The sequence below is a fragment of the Rhipicephalus sanguineus genome, chromosome 1 (assembly GCF_013339695.2).
Source record: "Rhipicephalus sanguineus isolate Rsan-2018 chromosome 1, BIME_Rsan_1.4, whole genome shotgun sequence".
Classification (NCBI taxonomy): Eukaryota; Metazoa; Arthropoda; class Arachnida; order Ixodida; family Ixodidae; genus Rhipicephalus; species Rhipicephalus sanguineus.
In genome coordinates this window covers 291,232,537-291,254,574 of record NC_051176.1, presented here as the reverse complement: position 1 = coordinate 291,254,574, position 22,038 = coordinate 291,232,537, and the positions used below count along the sequence as shown (strand labels likewise).

The 22,038-nt window shown below is 44.5% G+C and overlaps 2 protein-coding genes and 1 long non-coding RNA gene across 3 annotated transcripts in view; 2 read left to right on the top strand and 1 right to left on the bottom strand.

The window, feature by feature from the left end:
- Window positions 1-2,996: 2,996 nt before the first annotated feature.
- LOC119379262 (V-type proton ATPase subunit e 2) lies at window positions 2,997-7,791 on the top strand. Its single transcript, XM_037648513.2, has 3 exons — window positions 2,997-3,309; window positions 6,313-6,360; window positions 6,433-7,791. Exons 1-3 carry the CDS (start codon window positions 3,212-3,214, stop codon window positions 6,524-6,526), a joined length of 240 nt encoding a protein of 79 aa, XP_037504441.1. The 5' UTR covers window positions 2,997-3,211; the 3' UTR covers window positions 6,527-7,791.
- A 3,142-nt stretch (window positions 7,792-10,933) lies between these two features.
- Window positions 10,934-11,570, top strand: LOC125756889 (uncharacterized). The gene is made up of 3 exons (XR_007414844.1): window positions 10,934-11,186; window positions 11,276-11,323; window positions 11,449-11,570. It is a non-coding gene; the product is annotated as an uncharacterized LOC125756889 (long non-coding RNA).
- A 1,983-nt stretch (window positions 11,571-13,553) lies between these two features.
- LOC119379260 (phospholipase DDHD2-like) overlaps window positions 13,554-22,038 on the bottom strand; it is a 46,345-nt gene continuing 37,860 nt past the window's right edge. The window contains 2 exon segments of the mRNA XM_037648511.2: window positions 13,554-16,036; window positions 21,764-21,908. Of these exon segments, the coding sequence (XP_037504439.1) occupies window positions 15,745-16,036; window positions 21,764-21,908 (437 nt within the window). The 3' untranslated portion in view covers window positions 13,554-15,744.

The window sequence follows — 22,038 nt, the reverse complement described above, 5'->3', positions numbered from 1 at the left end:
GTGTTGTCCACTCGTTGGCGCTGTTATTTTGAACCACATCATACTAAGCTAGTTATCGCAATGTACGCTTGAGGTTTTTGCAGCAGCTTGAACAAGGTAGAAATATTTGTTGATGGTCGATGTTTCATACACAAACTGACAAAGAATCTTTGTCATATATGCTCCTGGGACCTCTAATACGTACTACACACATTCCTTTGATAATTAAAAAAAAAGCTGTAGACACTTGCGGTATGAAACACTGAAAACTTGAACCTAATGCCACTATTTCAAATACCCTTCTAGAGTGCCACAACGTCGGAGTCAAGGAGCTTTAAAAAAAAATCCAGCATATGTCCCCGTGAGGGAACCATGAGTAGCATGCGAAGCAGTCGAGGGGGCGACATGGAGTTCCGTAAGAGAATCTGTTTGCGGATTCGAATCGTTCGTCATTGCGTTTCCCTCCTTCTTGCCGGCGCACTTCCGCTTCTCTAGCCCGGAGTTCGGGATCGGCTTGCAGCCGCTGCCGTTTCGCGGCAGCGGCTCGAGCCCTATTCTCATCCTCCGCAGCCTTGCATTCTTGCATTTGCATTGGCGTTGGCGTTGCCGGTGGCGTTGTTGTTCATGTCACTGGAGAGAATGAGTGGAGCGGGCGCAGGCCATTTTATACCGTTGAGCTACCGTAGCACCTAAAGCAGCAATAGTGGAGCATCGGATAAAACCTCGAGCGAAACCGGTGCGCGGGAACAGAGCCAGGCCCTACCTCCCTCCCTCACTCCGCCGCCGCATGCGCCACAGCTGTGCCTGGCGCATGTACAGGAATCGGTACTAGCGTGGACAGCGGAGTGAGGGAGGGAGGTAGGGTCGAGCATAAGCTGCTTCGCATCTAAAAAATGCTGTAGTGGAAGATCACCTTACCGGCTGAAGTGAAGCCAGCGCTTGCCCAACCTTTATCTCGGAAACATGCTCTTTTCGGGTGGTGCCCGCTTAGAGATAAAGTTGTTTTGCCTTGTTAATGTAAACGCTAGGTCAATTCTAAAATAAGAGATTGTTGTTCCCAGCGTAAGTAAGATATCGACACAAGTATTGATGACTTGATCTCCAATAAAATTTGTCAAGATTTTGAAGTTTCTTGAAACACATTTGAGAGTACCTGTCCGGAAAATTTTTAATCTTGTAAGGCATGGGAGAAAAACTCCCTTTTCATTGTTGAACGCTGACATTTTATCCTACCCCTGCTTCACTCAAGGCATAATTTCTACTCGCTCCAGCAATTCTTTTTAAACCTTGGTCGCGGCGAATAAAATCTTTGCGTTGATCTCGGGAGGTGATATAACCCAATAAGTCAAATACAACTATATCGAACTCGGGTAAATCGACTTATACTTCATATCGAACTATTTTCAAACATCACAATGCCTTATCGTCATCATTGTATAGGAACGTTTACGGCTACATCGAACAAAAATAGTGCGATGCGCCCTAAAAAGTTGGCTTTTCTTCACGGAAGGGGACTTTCCCGCATGCATTTGGGAGAGTGAGCGGCGTGATTAGGAGGCTGCCGCGCGGGTAGAAACACCCTACCATCGCGTGCTTTCTCCCATGATTCCTCGTCGTGCGGGGTCGCCGTTCGCTTCTCAACTTCCTTTAACCTGCATTTTGGTGGAGTGCATTTTTGTCGTGATGACTCTTACTCATCAGGTTAAATATCGAGAAGAGAGAGTGAGGTGCATTGTCCTCAAAGCTGCCTGGAAGTGCCAGTGATTAGATGCAGAGGCTTCACTAGTGATCAGCGCAAAGAGTGAGTACAGGGAAGGGCAAATAATGAGATGTTCCTGGGTGAAATCGTGCAAAGGTACTGTGCTTATAAAAATAATTTTAATTGTGGTGTGAGCAATAATAGGTGCATTTTAGAACTTGAAACTTTCGCGAAGCCGGCAATAACCAATCTCAGTCAAACGTAGAGAACACGTTGCCGCTGCGTACAGCATCCCAAGAAGCACGCTGAGAAAACAACGCAAACATTACTCCAACATTGAAAATAACAAGACTATTGAGGCCTCCGGCGCCCGACGAGTACGCACAACTGCGTTTGAAGATGTTGGGTCGCTGTTTACATCGATACCGTATTTTCTCGCCTACAAGCCGCCTCTGCATAAACCCGCGCCACCAACTACAAACCGCGAAAAAAATAAAAAAAAAACTTCCCCGCGCATTGCCGTAAGCCGCCTTCCTTGCACTACCGTGAATCAGTGCCGTGAAGCCAACTTGCGCATCAAAATTCGCACATAAAATACGGTGAATTCTTTAAAAGTTTTATATCGAATTATTCGATATAACGAACTAATTCCCGTTTTTTAGCGAGTTCGATATATGCGGGTTCGACTGTTAGCAAACGCCCCTTTGTGCGAGCACGGCCGGATTCGCGCTCACGTGCGTCTTCCCTCTAGTGAGGCCGTGGCTCGATACGCGCCCAGAGAACACCTAATACTGACTACAATCGTAACTACACCGTAACGGTGCCTGAACACTCCTGCTGCCTGCTACAAAATAACTTGGACTGACCGCTCGCCGCGCGTCGTCTGCACGATGGGATCGCGCCACGTTCCACCAGCCTCCGGCGCGTGCAAATCTCGGAGGTCATGTCTCTAAGGTTGGAGAGCTTCTAGAGTAATCACGCTCCGAAGTCGCTTTATCGTTAAGTTTGAAGCGCGCTATGCTAGGTAGAGCGCGCTCAAACTCAATTTCGACTGATCGCACCCGGAGTTCTGATCGCACCGGTGCGCACCGGAGGGCTTAGGCACTGCGATGACTCTATGCGATGATTAGACAAAACGGCGGAACAGTATGTCCCGGTGCGCACCAGTGCGAATGGTTTAAGTTTTCATTTATTCTGGCAAGCCGTGCCGTCTGCCCAAGTACAGTGAATAGGGGGTCAGTTTCGGTTAGTTTCGGTGTCATAAAACGTCATGGCCGCCATGATGGTCGCCATGTTTCTAGCGCTTGGCTTGGCTAGGGCCCGTAGTATTGGCTGTGCTGTGTGTGTCTTGCAGAAAAGCCACAGGAGCAGGAGCAGTGCACTGTGGCAGAACCAGCAGAACCACAGAATTATGTAGGCTAGCCAGTCCGTGAACTTGCTGCGGTGTATTTACAGAAGTATTCTGTATTTGTGAGACCGCTGGCGAACTTGCGTGGAGTAAAACATAACAAATACTGAGGATAAAGCTGCAGCATGGGCGCTTCAGCAACGCCGGTCACCTTATTCACACTTTTCTGGCTGGGTGTGGGCGGCGTGATTCCGTGGTTTGTGCCGAAGGGGAACAACCGCGGGCAAGTGCTTCAGCCATACGTTTTGCGAGTGTGCATGGTCATCGTATTTGACATTACTTAAGGCGTGTCTGTAAATTGTGTTGGTTACATTTTCGACACTGCCTGCGTTAAACTGTCTCTATATCGCCAAGGTAGTCGCTAACTGCTGTGCCAAATTTCTTTTAACCAATCTACTTTAGTTAACGCTTCTTTAATCGTCTGAACTCACCCGATTCTCGGCCAATCATCTGTTGTGAATGTGAGTAATTCATGGGGTAAAGCAATAAGGACGCATCGGTGAAGGCACCCATAGATGTTTCGACCATTCAATTTCCCCATTTCGTCATAGAGACTAGATTTCAGAGAGCGGCGGCCGCATTTTCGATGGGGACAAAATGCTTGAGGCCCGCATGCTTAGATTTAAGTGCACGTTAAAGAACCCTTGGTCGTCGAAATTTCCGGAGCCCTCCACTACGGCGTCTCTCATAATCATGTCGTGGTTTTGGGACGTTAAACCCCAACAATTAATATTAGATTTCAGAGACATATGACGTTGCGATAATCCTCGGCGCCCGTCAATAACAAATTACCGAGATTTTAACCGCCCACTGAGACCTTGGTAAAGTAATCTATGCCAGTCAAGAAGACGAAGTAGCAATTATTAGTAGGCTACGCTCTCGCTCGCAATTATCCTTGCTCTCGCCACTATCCTTGAGTGTTTCGACTCTTGGGCGCAGCAACCGAAAGGGTTGCTCTGAAATCCAAGATTTCCTGGTAGAATCGGCGAGATTTGAACTCTTAAATCTAAACTTTCTCTCCGCCAAATTGTTTCAGTTCTTATTATATTTATCTTCAAATTTATTTCTGCATTTTCATACTCACCATTTTTTTAATCTACATATTTTGATTTTACCCAACCTCTTTTCAAAGATTTTTTTTTTAACGTTATGTTATTTTGAACTACCGGGCTGTTGGAGTGGGTATGTGCCAATCATTGAAAATTATTTACAAAATGTATTTACGTTTTGTCACAGAGTTCAGGTGAGTTTTATTTTCTGGCAGTGCAGCTTATTGCTATTAATACTATTAGAAAGGGATGGTTTACAATTGTGCCTTGGACTTTGCGAGCAATTTATTGTATATGGAAGTGCAATTACCATGTTTGCTAAATAGCTTCAATATACTTACAGTTCAAACGATCTTAAAGATATACGATTTGCCTCAGAGATCATATGTGTTCATCAAAAAACCTAGCTTAGTTTTTGAAACACATTGGTTGTGACTACGCACCCCTCACATATTCGTACAAGCGCTGCCACTGAATGTAAAAATCAAATATATTAGCATAACAAGTAAACTCAATTCAAGCTTTCACATAGAATTTGATGATATGTCCTTTCCTTCAATATTTTAAATGATCAGTTAGAAGGTTACCTTGCTCACCTGACAAAAGCAATATAGTTGCAACTGGTGCATTGGTATCAAAGGAGAAGGCTGGGGTAGGCATCATCTCTCCTTCTCATGACAGGTTTTTTTCAGTTTGACTGCCAGATTATACACCTATAGCCATTGCAAAATTATTGGCGATTGTTTTAGCGCAGTGCAAGTTTCCCTCAAATGAATCAGTAACAGTTTAGTTACACATTCTCTTTCCATATGTTTGGCTCTTTCTGTGGCAACCAATTCAACACACCTTAGTATGTTTTGTTATCTAATGTCTGCAAACTTACAAAATATTCGGGTACTATGGGCACCAGGCCACCGGAGATTATATCTGAATAAAATAGCAGACTCATTAGCCACAGTATCTCTAAGCGTACCCCTAATCCCTATTTTACCAGATACGGCTTACGCGACAGCTTTAAGGTTCAGAAATGCTTGTTAGCAAAGTGAAATAGACAAATTATTGCTGGATAAATTTGGAGGCTCCGTACAACTAAGATATTGTTGGAATAAACAGAACAGTGGTGTGCACATGAAAGAAGTTTCTTTCATCAGATTACACTGTCGAATTCTGCAACTGAATTTTTACTTACATAAAACTGGCCTTAAGGCATCCTTGTTGTGCCAGTTTTGCAATGAAATTGAAACAAGAGATTATTTATTTTTATTCTGTTGCCAATATTCCAATAAGAGAAAAAAGTACCTTGTAGCTCCACTTCAGAAGATAGGATTAGCAATAAATGTTCCAGTGATTTTATCATTTGGCACCACTACATTACGTTATAGTCACAAGGATGTCTGCTCTTCATATTCAATTATATAATTGAAACAAAAAGATCACCATATTTTTTTTTATTTCTTCCTTTTCTTTGTTCCAAATCCATTTGTCTAAATTGATTCTTTATATAACTTCATATATCCAGATGTTTACCACTATGTGGGTTATTATCTCTTTCATAAATTCCATCTGATAGTCTGACCGCTTGCTCATTTAGCATTTTCATTTATTCTTTGTTTTATGTTTAATCTAAATTTACAGTTTCCCTTAGCTTCATAGGTCCTTATCTTAAACATCCTGGTTCTTGGCCCGTCCCCTTAGTGGGTGACCGTCATCAAGAATAGAATCATCATCATCATCATTCGCTGCCAGCCACAGTGAAGTGAAGTTCACAGGCGCGTGCTGCAATATTGCAGCTCTTGCCTTTGACTTATTAATTGCATCATGTGCATTTATGTGTGCCAGCTGGTCGTCATGGCCTATACTCCCCTGCCATTTGAAGCTGACCCTATAGAATATAGCAAAGCTGGTATCTTTGGGACTGGCCACCAGAGATTTTACATTTATAATAAGCTAAATAAGCTTATAATAATTACTCTAGTTTTCTGTAGAGAAACATTCATTTGTAACAACAGTTCCGTCTAGCGTCAGCTGCATATGCATCTATTGTTCTTTCTAGATTTGTCAAATTAATTGATGCCAGTGGTTGAGCATGTATGTCTACCAGCATAATGCCGCAGTGTTGCTCATGTTGCTCAATGAAGTCTTTGTGTGTCTGACTTGTTTTAACATTTTGGTTGCAGGCTAATCCAGACAATGATTGTCACTACTGCTGCCCTCTGTTATACATTGTGAGTTGCATCTGCTGTGCTAAGCTGCAGAACTTATTGCTCATTGAAACTGATGCCATATTTTGCTTTCAGCTGGCTGTGCGCATACATGGCGCAGATGAATCCTCTCATGGGACCCCTTCTGAACAACAAGACTGTCATCATCATGCGACATGAATGGATGTAGAAAGCTATATGGGGAGCCAATTACCTGCTGGCCTGAAAACGTCTCGTGCTTCAATCATTCCCAGGATTTAAGCAGCACCGTTGTGTGTTATACCAGATGTTTAGGATTAATACTCTTTTGGGACGTAAAACCCCAACAATTATTATTATTAGGATTAATACTCTATAGGTGTAATGCATCCTACGTACCACAGCTGTTCCCTTTTTTTCTGTACCAATTCTCTCTTTTTCCAAAACCGCTTCCTCAGCTGCTTTACACATGGTTTCAGAAGTTAGTGGACATCAGTGCCATGTAGTGAAAAAAAAAAGATCTGTTATTGCATTTTTACACACTTGCTTCACAAAAGAATGTAACAGTGGATAGTATTCTGTGTACTCTACTGATCGTGTTGTCTTCTGCTGTATTCATTTAATACATCTCTCATCTTGTTGCATGGGAACAGCCATAATTGGTAATTGTGCTGTGACCTCTTTACATGGTTTCTCAGGTTTTCAAAGCCTGCTCTAAGCTCATTACATCACACTAATGATATATATTATAGCTGCCAATTAACATTGATAGACAAATGAAATATGAACAAATTAGGGCTAACTAAAAAATGCTCGTTCCTTTTTGTTTTGGGTGGTACGCTTATTGACGGCATGATTTCAGCTACCATACTTAGTGTGAGGTAGTACATGATTTGAGGTACACTTACCAACTAGCCCAATCTCAAACCTTGCTTTAATGTGAGGCCCTAACACTTTCTGGCAAGTGCAGGATTGTGCTCTCTTGTTATCGCTTGCAGAAGCTGTTCTACTTTGTAATTTCTTGTTCACGTTTCATTTGTCCACGACTGTACATGCAGTTCCCAGTGATGAAGGAAAACGGCTTACACGATTTTGCCGGATAAGTACTGCTACTATCCAAGCCTTACTGCTTGCATCACATATTGATGCCTGCATGCCATACTTGGTTCCAGTTTAGCTGAACAAATTAAAACACAGTTCATGTTCAGAGTGTTGCAACAAATTGAGATTCATAAACTCCATTATGTTCTTTTGTTATTTCTTTGTACCTGATATTTTTTATTGTTTGTGCCTGTGTGTAGCAGCATATCGTCATGCCACGTCAACCCCCCTTTTTTCTTGCATGCTCTTGCATATGGCCTGCACTTCCTGAACAACTTTATGTCATGATTCTAGTCACAATTAGTAATATATTTACTCCTTCATGTCAGTAAATTGACTTGTGTACTAATAAAATAGGCTTTACCCTGCAATAGATGGCCTGCATTTGTCATTCAAGGTGCTATGTAGTAGTACCAGCACTGTGAAAAGCTGCATTCATGACATCATGTGAATGTTATCTGTATATGACCTGTGGGTTCTGTAGTTATTATAGCACAGAGACCAATAACATTCCCGCCTCATTTTTATGACATTGAAGCAGGTTACTGGCAGCACTTAACATCATCATAGGCGTGCGCAGGGTTCTCCATTCGGGGGGGCCAAGTGTCATCGCAGCAACCCACCTCCCCCCCACCCCCCTCCGGTTTGTTGAGTCCACATTGTACACCGTGATCGAGTCCGAAAGAAAACAAGCTCCGCCATGGATGCAAAAATGAAAATGAAACGATGACTTGCTTCTCACAACAGCCTGCCATTGGTCCCTGGCTTTCCAGGTGTAAAAGCGGGAATTAAGCAGTTTTTTAACGCAACTTCAGGGACCTTAACTGTAAAAGAAGCCACAAAACGTCGAAAACGGAAAAAGCAGAGCGGGAGAAAACAGAGACAGAGACGTGTCTCTGCCACGTCTCTGCGCTCTGTCTCTGTTTTCTGCCGCTCTGCTTTTTCCGTTTTCGACGTTTTGTGGCTTCTTTTACAGTTGACTAAGTATGTACCAACTTGCTCAACAAGCAACTCTTCAGGGACCTTGGTCACCATTATAGTCAAAAAGCTTGCTTTGCCATAACCCTGTCCATTAGCGTGACAGGTCCAACTGGGTAAAGGTGTGGGGCAGAATTGGCGCCCCCCCTTCACGTCATTAGGAGGGGGCAGCCCCCCCGTGTGCACACCTATGGCCATCATGTTGTAGTACCTGTATGTTAAGAAGCTGCACCCATGACGTCATGTGAAAGCTATTAATAACTACTGTATGGTTTATTCTGAGGAACCTGGGATAACCAATTTAAACATATCAGTATACTAGAGATGCATGAATGTTTTGAAATCTCGAATAGATTAGTCTTTGCTGTTTGATTCACATTCAATTGAAGATGTCACAATTCACCATTTGAAGTTGCCATATTCATTCAGCTTTATTATAAGGGTTAAGGGGTGCAAATGGTGAGAGTTTAGTACGATTCTAGAGCAGGGAGGCTTCATTTGTTGCGCAAAGATCTTGCAGTACCTCATCTCAGCTTCATTTTTAATCAATGAGGTTGCCTCATCTATAGGCAACCTGCAAATCTTTCTCAATTTAGGTGAAGCAATTTTTGTTTGAACAACTTCACAATGTCTGCATTCCTTTAAAATAATGTGTGGCATGAAACTTTACTCGATGTGCACCTAATGGCACACACTTTGTATGTTTCATAAATGATGGTGCACTCATCACTTCTCTCTGTCATAAGCTTCTCAGTTGACCATTTCTGAATGGCATATGTATCAAATCACAATCTATATTTTAGCTTAGCTGTTACGAAATGAGCAAATGTTCAATATTCGAGTCATTTTGTGTTCAATGTGAAATTGCATTTTTCGACCAATTCTACAAAATACAGGATAAACCACTTTGCAACTGTGGATGCAGCAGCAACTTTCCTTGAAGCATAGTGTTTTGATACGGCCAAGTAACTCCCTTCTTAACAATCCACTGGTTCATTTTTGGAGTTTCATGCAGTAAGGGCTCTATGCTTAGGCATTTAGATACAAAATTTATTATAATGTCACAAAAAAGCCCAATGCTTGCATTCATGATATGCACCATCCTTGTTTTGCACTAGTCGTGATGGTGGTATGGTCTTGCAAGTACTGCTGATCATACATAAACCGAAGTTCACAATGTTTACACCAAACTCTATCTTAACCCCACATGGTTTACACTCGCTGATGCTACCACCTACCAGAGACTGACACTGCCTAATTATGATGCACTAGGAATGAAAACGATGGCTAAACAACACATGCGTTCGCAGCCAATATAGCAAGTGTTTTGATATACAGAAATGACGGCTGACCAACACATGCTTTCGCAGTCAATTTAGCAAGCGTTTTAATATACAGTGGAAACTCAATTAAACGAAGTGATCACCACACTTGAATTGTTTCATTAAATCAGAAAGTCCATAAAATTGAGAATGGAATTTTGGGGTCCCACGAAATCTGAAATTATAACATAGTGCCATTGAAAAACTACCACGACATTGTACTTTCCGCTAACTTATCCTATGCCTGTGCGTGTGAGATGTACGGGAGGGCGGCCCGGACATGGAGATTGGGAGGCCCTCCCCCCTTCATTAACGAAATGGGGCGCAAAGTCTGCCCCATACCTTTACTGCAGTCGTCCCGTCATTTGTTTAACGTGCAGCGTTACGGCGATGCAGGTTTTTGTTTTAGAATAGCGTACGCAAAGCTTTGCGTTGGCTTTTCGCGCAACTGCGCATGCGTCGTACGCTAACCGCTTGCTCCCGTTAAGTGACGGAAGTTTTAGAATAGCATACGCAAACCATTGCGTTGGGTTCTCGCGCAACTGCGCATGCGTCGGACAGATGGCAGTGTCGAACATCTACACGTGAAGTGTATCATGACATATCAAATGGCAGAAAACAACACGGACATGTACAAAACAGTAATTATATTACATTGAAGCCTCCCTCAGCAAAATAGCTGCACCGAGCAGAAGCTGCAGTAACAGTAACAGTAGGGGGGGGGGGGTGAAACCATGCGCACGCCTATGCTGGTGCAGCTTTTCAGCGATTGAAATGATATGCAGAACGTTGTCCACAACAGCATTCCGGAACAGACTCGAGAGTTCCACCCGTGAGCCGAAAGTACCGAAAGCAGTTCGCTGCATTCGGATGGCTAGCCGTGAGTCATTGATGAGACGGCTTGTTTGATAGTAATATTAAAGTGCCCTGTACCTCCTGTACTAACATCAATCTTAGTATTCCCTCACTATAAAATTCCCTGAAAATCGCGGATGCCCAAAATTAGTCGGGGCCCCCAAGCGGTCCAAGCTAGCCCTTGCGTTTCTTTGTATTCTCCTTTAGTGCGGTCGGCGAACAGAAAAAAAACGGAGAGGGTACAAAATAATGCAAGAACCCAACGGCAGTCCCCGGGCACCCCGGGATCACATTGCCCGGGACTAAACTTTTTCGAGAGAGCGACAATTTCCGTACGGTGGTGCTGCCGGAGTGCCTACTTCCGGCTGCAGGGGCCGATGTTTCCGGACCGAGCGATGAGCGTCGACGGAATGACACCCATAGCAATCTCTAGTTAGCGTACGTACACCACGAACGAAATCTACGAAGCTTAACGACGGTATTCGACACACCGCTAGCGTTTTAACCTGCGTTTAAAATGGGAGCAGACGTAGCTGCAGTTTCTATAGTAAGTGTTTTCTGGGTGGTCGTCGGTGCCATAGTGCCATGGTTCATTCGGAAAGGCTCGCATCGCAGGTGAGTTGGTCACTGACGGGACATTGCGCGCCGCTTTGCGCCGCGAAGTCGTTTCAATAACTTATAGAGCTGTCAAATTTGACTTACAGCCTCATTCAGGCAATGATCGTTACGACGTCAATATGTTGCTACCTCTTGTAAGTTTTTTATTTCTTACGCTCCTGTATCAATATGAGGCTTGTCATGTGACTTCTGTAGGGTATGGAAACAGGTGCAGTTCTGCTAAAGCGCATTTTCTTTTTTTTTTTTTACGTCTGTTTAGTTGGCTGTGCACATACATGTCCCAAATGTACCCCTTGGTTGGTCCATCGCTAAGCAACAGTACGGTGATCATAATGGAAGAGTACTGGGGAAGTAACAAGTCTACAGCCTGAAGGCGAACAACAGTGTGGTGGAAAACAAGGCAAGTGGTTTGAACGAGGCTATGAATAGTGTTGCTCACGGCTTCGCCACTCACTCTGGAGTATATAGGTGCAACGTAAAGTTAAATATTCGTAAATAAAAACTACACTTGCAGCTTGTTAGCGTTGCTCCAAAAAATCCTGTTCCCACATCTGTGCTTAACTGAATTTTTCGCGGAGGGCTCGTACTCGGTCCATCCATGGTTAGAGGAAACTCCTTACTAGTACATGAGAACAGTGAAAAATCGCCCTTGTTAGTACAAAATACTGCAGGTAAAGTTATTTGCGCTTTGCTTGCGGTATGTCCTGAATAGTAGTGTTCCTCTTTCCTTTCGCCTTTTCTTCTCGGTGGTTTGCGTCGTCGAATTTTCTTGTAACATGCACCAACTAGCCCAACAACAAGTTTTACTAAAATAGTGTTCCTGCAGTGACTCTAGCTTGAATTTCACAGGACCCAGCGTACAACTATCAGTTTTAACATTAATTAGTGTTTTCTCAGATGGAAAAACTAGACAGCTATCTGCATTATGAGGTGTGCTAGTGCATGTGTATCAGTTTCCTGTGGTACTTATGCCTTATGCCAAGAGCATAGTATTTCAGTACTGTTCACTTTTGTCGCCACTGGAATATAAACGACGATGCGTCTCTTGAAATGCCGGCATCACAGTCGCTTTTTGACAATGAAGTGTTGAACATGGAGACAGTGTGGCCATGCAAACCGGCACAGGTGCAGTGCAGGTTTGCCTTAGAGGCATGGCCTTGTTTTGTGTGCTACATTGTTTGAGCACACCAAGCTTGCATTGCTCTGAACTTCACTTTCATTACAATATTGTTATGGTCAGAAAGTCAGCCGTGTGCTTATGTACGGTGCATAAAAAACAGGCGATTTCACCATTCTGTGGCCCAACTAAGTGCATTGATGCCAGTAAACATTAATGTTCGGTAAAAATTGTCTGCCTTTTATTGACATTGCCAGCAGTTACGAAAGAAGCAGTCTTTCTCCATGAAAGTTGAAAGGTTTTCCTGCTGTCAGTGCAGATCATTTGCCTGAGGGCAGAGAATCCACCTCCCCATGCGTAGGCAGGCATGATAGACATGACTGTATGCTCATGCTATTAAAGTTTGCTCCACCAGAACTAGTGCAGCAAAGAGCCATGCCTCTTAAGTGCCACTGCACCTGCGCAGATTTGATTTGATGCGAGGCCAAACTGACTCTTCGCTGAGCCAAGCTACGTGTTCACGTGCTCACCCGAAAAATGGATACACACACTTTCATTAGTAGAATGGCTACAGAATTCCCAAAACCTTTATTATATTTTGTGGCCTACATACACACTGTCTTCAGTTGGGCAAATGAGGGAAGCTCAGCTAGAGGGCACGGGGACTTGTTTGTTCAGTTAAAAGCCTTTTCCCTGATTAAGACACTTCTCTCTGTTTAAATCGTGCAAAGTGAGGCATCCTTTGTTCCATCTCTTTGAGTAATCCCACTGCAATGACTTCTTTACTTTACCAAGTCTTCCGTCACTCTTAGCTGAGAGTGCATTTAAATATCACATCAACTTGTGTACTGTATCTTAACCTTGATCATCTTTGTTTGATTTCAGATCAACATGCAAGGACACTCTATGCAAGTGCCTTGTGTACATGTCAAGACCACTAGTGATTGTAGTCTTCTAGAATACAGTACCGACTACTACTGTCAATGTGCTGAGTGCAAAGTCTGGAATATGTTCAGCTGACGACAGCTCATCACACCTTTATGTTAACTTGTTGTTGAAGCAGTTCCTAATGTTTGCTGCGAATATTGTGAATGTTCTAGAATAGCTACAAGCATCCTTGAAGCCATGAAGTGCCTTATTTACCTTAGATTGTGCATCATATTTGCAGAGTTATTTACGCTGGATTTTTCATGATATTTGGAGACATTCCAGAATTGTATTATGAAAAACTGCCAAATAAACGTGCACACTGTTCAAATTGCAATTTATTTGTGCACCTGCACACTTTTTGCCACAAGGCACTTTCAACAAATTCTTCTTAGACATGGCAAGCTTGCTTAGAGCAGGAGGGGACTCATTGTAGCATGTTAAAAACCCTTTTAAAGTACATTGAACACATCCACATTATGTACACGGAACTAAGTGTGAAAATACCTTTCATATGGCCTACAGCACTGCCCACTAAGAGCAATTTTTATAAATGCCATTCAGACAATGGATCTTGAATATGCACAGCTCCATACAAGTATTTCTGGTTTGAGTTGAAAATGTCAAAGCCAGCATATAATGAACTTAATCTAAACATCCTGGACGATTCTGTGAAAATTGAGTGTTCACTGCATTAATGGTTTCCAGATAATACGTATTTTTATGTAAGAGCCACAACTTCCTTGAATGCTGGTGCAGCCTATACAAAAGTAAAAAGTGAATGTATCCTGTTTGTAGACCTCGCTTGCCACTGTATGTGATCACTTTCAGAAGCCATTTATTTACTTAATCAGCTACCTCATTAAGATGTCACTGTGGTTTACACCCTCTAAAAGGTGAAGCCAACCTCAATTTCAGGCTTGGCTATTCTGCTAGGCACAAGGTTGCACAACAGTTATCTTCATTCCAAAACGAAGGGTCACTCTAAGAAATGCATACGAAGCGTAGATGGGGCTAGAAGGAAGGATTCCTTGCATAATGGCAAGTGCAACACGCAAAAACTGTCATATGTTCACTCAGCGCCCATATGAAAGCAACCATAGAGTAATGTGTTTAAACAGCAATCCTTTTTAATAAAACCGTACAAGCCGGAAAATTGCTCACTCCTATCTGCCATGCACACAACTCTTGGAACCTTATTTGAGTAGACATAAGAAAAATATTACCACTTGAAATGGGAGTCTGGTGTTCCCTTTCATTGTGGCACTGCGAGTGTACATTTTGCGCAAGCACATACGCATAGCACAACAGAATAAGAGCAGTCAAGTGTGCTAGACTAATGCACCTCAATTCACCATGCCAGTAGGACAATGTTCAAAGGCAAAGCAGTCCTTTGGCTTGGATGTTGTGCAATAAAATGAAACTGCAGGGGAAGGACCACTTAACACTATTCATCAAAGAACAATTATGACACCTCTCTTTCATGGCTCGCTTCTTCGTCCACTTCATATTGAGCAGTCACACTTTTTTTTTTTTCCCCCCTGGTACTTTCATAGCTCTCGCATCTGCTCCTTTCCAGCTTCAAATCAGTTGATGCTGCACATCCTAAATATTTTCCTGTGATGGCATACTTCACTGACAACAAGTGCAGGTAAAATGATTAAAATATTTTATACTTGCTTGTGGCCTCACAAACACTATTCCCTAGTAGGAAGCCATATTATTCTATGCAGGCAGTGGAATATGGTCACTCGGGTTGGACGAAATCAACATATTTGTAGCTTATAACTAGGTTCTGCATTATTCAATGGTCAGAAAAAAAAAAAAGACATGCCAGAAAAATATTTACAATTTGGACCTATCATAAAAACTACGGCTGCCTCAGTTTTGATCAACTGCACAAGATATACTGACTTTAGTGCATCTAGTGCAAACTTTCCCACCTAATAAAAAAAGTTGAAAAGGCGTTATGTATGAAAAAGTGCAAATTTTATTGCACTGTAAAAAGAAAACTTCAATGGCTCCAATTCACAAAAGAAAAAAAGGTCTGCAGTTTCAGTTCATTGGTCAATTCCTCAGGAAGCCAGTTCAATCCTGGCCATAAAACTTTTGATGCCAGGGTTCATTGATCAAGCTGCACACACTACAACCTTTAGCACTTTATGCAAAAAAGAAAAAAAAAAGGATTGCAGCTTTCAGCTAGTATGCTGCACATGAATGCCACCTTCTCTGCCTCTTCTGGCTCAAGTGCCAAGTCAAGCATGTAACGCAGTCTGTGACCCGTGCTAATGATTCATTGTTCTAAGGGTGCAGCTATTTCCAAATTTACCAAAGTGCAGGTTCATTGCACTGCCCATTAAAACAAACTACAGGAAGCATCTGACAGCACAGGCACTTCACAAGGGAGCACAAAGCCATCAACGAAAGACTGGAGGAGTACTGCTGGCTGGGCCTACTTGCAGTGCAACAGAACGTCTCTGCTCGGGTATTGCCAGGGAAGTGGGACAGCACCTACTTTCGAGTGAGAGGAGACACGCGCACAAATCCCTGCAATGGGGGTGGGGGGCTCAGTCCGTCAGGAGGTAAGGGTGGTACACCACTGGGGGAAACAGTATTGTTTGGTGGTGACGGCAAACTCATAGGAGGTGGTGGCACAGCTACACTGGTGTTACCCAGTGGTGCAGCTGGGTTGTACAAGTGCATCTTGGGTTGAGAAGCAGAGCGACCAGTTGCCAGCTGTGGCGCAAATCCTTGCAAGGCGTAGAGTTCTTTCAATATTAGCAGCACTGTGTCCTCAGATTCCCTGTGGGAAAGACAAAAACACGCAATCTAACAATTTATGCAAATACAAGCAATCATACGCTATATGTGCACAGTACTCACAGGTTGGTGTGCGACATCAAAATTTTGTGTATAACGTCTGGTAAGTGCGATTTCTCAAGATAACTACGTATTATCACTAGGAATATGGGCTCTAAAGATAACGTTGGCTCCGATCTAAGCATTCGAGTTGAATTATGCCGATATGACTGAAACTGAAGAGGCACAAATGAAAGTAGTACGTGCATTATTTATCCTTAAATTTTCGCGTTTCAATCCGTGAGTACTGTACCTACCACAAATACTTCATCCTTCCTATGACTCTAGAATAAAACGTAATCATGAGCATTAGAGGGACCCTGCGACACTTTTTCAGCATGGTCAGAAAACACTGTCGATCGGTAGTCGAGGCTCCTCAGAACACGCGAGCCAAACATCATAGTGCAGCACTGGGCCTGGAATTCACAGTTAATTCTCAAATTCGGCTAGAAATCGTTCCCTCTTCTCTCTACAAATGATGCCATATACCATACCTGCCAACTCTTCCGAATTTTCCGTAAAATGTACGAATTTCGACCTCGCTTACGATTTTACGAATGTCAGCTGAAATTTTACGGAAACCATATCATTTCCGATAAAAAAAATTAAAAGTCCATTAAAACAGCGTGGCCTTCGTGATCAGCTACTGCGCATTGCCGTAGCTAGTCGCGGAGGCCCCGAAAACGGCGCTGTGTTATCATCATCAGCAGCAGCTGCTTCAACATTTAGCGACTTCTGTCGTCTTCTCGGGGGGTGGCTACGAATCCATACCGCCTTGGCGCGTACGCAAAGCGCAAACATGTGGCAGTGGGCTTTGTTCGCGGGTCGGCGGTGAGGACTACATTGTTCGTGTCGCTTTTCGCATGACCGGCTGCCGCGTCCGACGCAGTAGGGCTGCTGTGTTTAAGCCCAGGTGCGACGTGCAGTGGGCACGTTCGGGAGCTGTTCGAAGTGTTGACGGATCGCTCAGGTTCCACAGAATTTTATTGGTTATGCTGGGCATTCTCTTCATTCCCCACAGTAATGCGGAATGCGAGAGAATATTCAGCACTGTCAACAAAACTCGAACGGAGTTTCGCTCATCTTGTCTGTGAAGAAACTCTCGAGAGCCTGCTGATGGTGAAAGGGCACCAGAGTGGAACTTGCTTTGAGCAAAGCTACACGGAGAACTTTCTGAAGCGGGCAAAGTCCGCAACAGCAAAGTCACTGCAAAAATAAATTGTTGCCCAATTGAGTTGTTGCTGATTACTCTCTGACCGATTTTACTTATGATTGCAAAAACATGATTAAGCTTGTCGCCAAAGGCAAAACCCTCCGAACTTGAAAACAAAAAAAGTCAGTTTCACCGCAAGGGCGACGCAATGAATGCGATAGCAACAAATTGTAGTGTTACACGAAGTGAGGCTGGCAGCTGTTTTGTATCCGATCTCGCGTAACTACAAAACGCTGTTGTAAGAGAATACGGCCGCTCCAGGGAGCGATGCTCTCCGCATAGTCACTTCGCGTTGTGAGCGCAGCACGTAGAACGGTTTACGAGCCGCCCGCTGTGATAGCTTTCGAGATAGCGCGCGCCAGCGATCGCGACCGCGCCCTTAGATTCAAAGTTCAAAGTTGCTCCTCGCGCGACACCCCCCCCCCCCCGCGTCTTTTAAGGCTCATTAAAGAAGGGCGGCGCGTTTCCTGTCTGCTTCGACGGCAGGCCTCCCGAGCGGGGTGATGTTACCGCATGCACCCTCCGATCGACGGAAATGGGCCGGCTCGTTTGAACTCTGCTTCGGCCGCGTTCGTCGCCCCCGCTCGCGCGCTTTTACCCCGCGGTAGAACATACAATGCGCGGGGGGGATCTTATCAATTTGGACTTCATACCGGAAGGACATGACGGCGACGCCAAAAACCCAACGAGACTGTCCATATAATTGCTATCGCAATAAAAAGTGGGTTGGCTACACCCCCCCCCCCCCCGCCGCATGAAAGTTTTACTAATTTCTATGTCGCCAGGTTGGCAGGTATGCATATACCCAAATCCACGGCCATTAGCTGATTTCAGCATGACGAGCTGCACAGTTACCGTAGCCGCCGCAAGATGCTGCCACGTGCCCGCGTGCGTGTTCGCGATCACACTGAAAGTAAGCCGCGCGTTAGAAGAAAAAATGAAAAGAATGAGGTCGTCACACGCACTGACGAAGGGACACATTTTCTTGCTCCCTTGTCATCCTCCTCCCTACGTAGCTTTCAGGGGTATTCACACGAGGGAGAAATCCGCGAGGGACATGGCAAGATTGCGGATCACATGACAGGGATGTCACGGATTAGTGAGTGGGCACGACCCCGCCGCGCCTCCTCGGAGGAGATAGGGACCTTTTCCTCAACAGGACAAACGATCCCCTATGGTGGAAAAAGAAAACGAATTTTCAGGCAGGTGTTTGGCGCAGTCGCTCCTACTGCAGCAACTGTTTTGCAATCTCTTTGCGGGTTTGTTGGCCGCAGCCATGGCAACCACGATGGCCAAACTTAGCGAAGATGTCAATGACTTCGCGAAGAATGGCACTTTTTTCAGTCCGGCCTTGCGACAACAAAAGCATGTGAAATACTCAGCGTCATTATTTTTTTTACACACATTCTGCGAAAGGCAGCAGCGCACGTCTCAGTAGCCTTGTACAAGCCACCAGAGTAGTCTGGTCTCCCTCTCCGTTCGCTTCGTCCGTGTGAGTGGGGAACTTTTGAGGGGAACTGTCCCCGTCAGCTGATGTCCCCTGCGGATTTCTACCTCGTGTGAATACCGCTGTCACCACGCTCGCTGGTACGAAAAGAGAGAGCGCTTAAAGCATGCGGCAAATCCCTGCAACTCCGCTCGTACTCGACGGATTCTAAAAATTTTTGCGGCAGTCGATTCGTGAGGCAATAAGCTCTTTGAATAAGTCATTAGACGATCACTTGGAAAAGTGTTGCAGGGCCCCTTTAAAAAATTTTTTTAATCTATGGAGACTGCATTTACAAATGCGTACAGTACTAATTACTAGAGAGCACATGAAATCTCACAGCAAAAACATATTAAAACCTTGTTACTCCAACTTGCTAGTCAAAATCATAAAATCAAGGAATTCAGACTTTTTCCGGCCTTGCCAATTGCTTGCATTATTCCATGGCATTATAACTCTCATGCATTCAGATGTATTTGCATACCTGCCAAGTTTGGAGAAACGGAATCCGGGAGATCTACTCAACGGGGGGGGGGGGGGGTACTGCGATAGCAATTATATGGACACTGTCAGCGGGATTTTGCGGTCGCCGCTGATATGTACAGAGTCCAAACCGATAACATCGCTTACGCATCGTCTGTTTCACGTGCGAGTAAATGCGCGCTAGCGCTAGGGACGAACGCGGTTGAAGCATAGATGAAACGACCCGGCCGTCACCGTCGCGCGAAGGGCACATGCGATAACATCGCTCCGCGCGCGAGGCCTGTCGTCGCTTGCTTACCAGTTATTTCGTCGGGCAAGGGGCCATAAGGGGCGCCGTTGAGACGGGGACGGTCGCGAGCGCTGGCGAACACGCTATCTCGACAGACATCGGTAACGGCTACCCTTTTAAGTGCTGGGCTCTCCACTTAAAGCAGTAGTGACACAAAATTTTGAAGGTGAGATAACTTGTGGGATAGATTTTTGTGTACACAAACGCATCATCTACGAAATATTAACGGCTGATATAACCTATAACACATTTAGAATCAATTTTTAAATTGCGTGTGGCACATCTGTACGCGAAACGTCCCACCTCGAGTCACCGTGATGCACGGGCGCGCAATGCACTGGACGCGCGGGGCAAAACTGGATTTCCGGGAGATTTCTCTATGACCCGTACAACCGGGAGAAACGTTCAAAATCCGGGAGTCTCCCAGGTAATCCGGGAGACTTGGCAGGTATGTATTTGTCTGCACCTCAGCAGACACTTCCCATGACCTTTGGAGCATGCCAAGTGCGAATCACCATGAACAGGCTATGTAAAATAGAGAGAGCAGAGCTAGCGCTCAAGTGAAATAAAGCAGCAGCTTCCGCATGATCTTAGTCATCAGCAGGATGGACTTTCATACAGGTCAATGCACTGAAGATACATGTAACTTCTTTATTCTGACCAGGTGCACTGAAATCGCTGAATGGATTCAAAGCCCATTATTGGAAGCCTACCTAGAAATACTGAATCCATATTACTTTGTACGTCGACTTACGCTGTGGTGCATGCTACAACAGCTGGGCCTTGATGAGGAGCACTTCCATCCTTTTTAAAACAAAGTATAATGGAGTACTGCCAGAGTGTAGAGCATGAAATGGAACACTACGTGGCACATTTTTTAAAGATAATTTCACTCCAAACCTATTATCATACACAATACAAAGCCTATGATATGCTTAAAGGGCCAGTAAACAACCCCGCGGTCCAAAATTTGTGATAAAGAGATGACTGTGCACTTGTGTGATGTGAACGTGCTGCCGCTGGAATTTTGTGAATTAGTGCATTAATAAGAAAGTTACAGGGGATAGAACAATCATTTTCGGCTGATTTCGGTTTCTTGCTTGCCCTCGCCACCCTTCTCCGTCGCTCAAAGGAGTAGGCGTAACCTGTCGTGACTACGCCCGCATCAGCAATGTAACTCGACGTCAGCGATTACGTCATAGGCACGCAGCCAACGACCGAGGAGGAGTTCCTTCACGTGTTGGTAGTAGCAAACATTTGTCATGGCAGCTGCTCACAGACAGCACAGTGAGGAAGTGCGGTGCGAGGCACTTGTGTTGTGTTTTGGCTAGTTTCATTTGACATGAGTGGATGCCAGGCGGCATAGTACTGCGCAGTGATGTATAGTGGCTGCACACGCTAGGGGCACTACGAAGGTCTCTTGTAAATAAACGCATTACGTAAGTTGGTGACGAATCGTTGAAACTGAGTGTACGTTTTCTTCGTCGCTCCAGCACCGCGTGACTTCATGGACGCTGGCATCCCCACATCAGCTGAGTCTGTGTGACAGATGCCTGCTACACAACAGCACTGACGAGGCAAACAAACACGCAACAGCCTGCGACAACTGCGCGGCCAGAACTGCATCACCAAAAGGGCCAAGGCGCAGTTTTATAGTGCAGAGGACCAATCAATGAGCTCAGTGCTACATAACGTTGCCCATAGGCAACATTATGCACTTCGCGGGAGAAGAGGAGTGGTCAGGCAAAGGAGAGGGACGTTGGAATTGTTTTTGAATACGTGGCGTCTGCAAGGCGCGCAGCTCTATGACATTCGCAAAATGTGGTCGCGTGGCCTTCTGAACGAGTGAGCGAGCTTGTTTGGGAGGGGTAAAAAAATGTTGGGGCCTGTTTACTGGCCCTTTAAGAACAACAATGAACAGCATGCATAAATGTTTCCGTAACAAACCAGTGGTGCCACTATAATGTCAGATAGATGTGCTGCAAGATGTCGGGGTATCAATAGCCTGCACCTCTGCCACAATTCTGACTGTGGATTGCATTTGTTTACAGAATGGGGAATGCAATGGTATAGCTCTTTGTTGTATCTGTGCAAGCACATTTCAATATCATGATCACCTGAAGTATTGTGCCACAATGTTTAAACTTTTTGCAGCTTGCACAAAGTGGCCAAGACAGGAAGCAAGCAGATTAATACTTGCCAGTAGCAGGCATGGCTAGCCAAGGCAAACAGGTACTCATTGAAGCTCTCTATGGGCTTTTCTTGAAGGACGTAATCAATGCGTCTTCCACCATTTAGCTGACCAACACCAATGTCTTCTATACCTTGCAAATCGGACACAGTCACTGCGCAAGAGAAACAAATATGTCAATCTGTTACTTTCTCTCATACTGACAGAAGTTCAAAATGAAACGATGCTAGCAACAACATTTTCACTTAGTGTAACTATTCCTTGATGTCACTTGCTGGTGGTTC

Bases quoted from the DNA above. Each gene is read 5' to 3' on its own strand.
- LOC119379262 (XM_037648513.2), top strand. From the start codon at position 3,212: ATGGGCGCTTCAGCAACGCCGGTCACCTTATTCACACTTTTCTGGCTG. The intron at 3,310-6,312 runs GCAAGTGCTTCA...TTTTGGTTGCAG, and splicing joins CCGAAGGGGAACAACCGCGG to GCTAATCCAGACAATGATTG. The intron at 6,361-6,432 runs GTGAGTTGCATC...TTTTGCTTTCAG, and splicing joins GCTGCCCTCTGTTATACATT to CTGGCTGTGCGCATACATGG.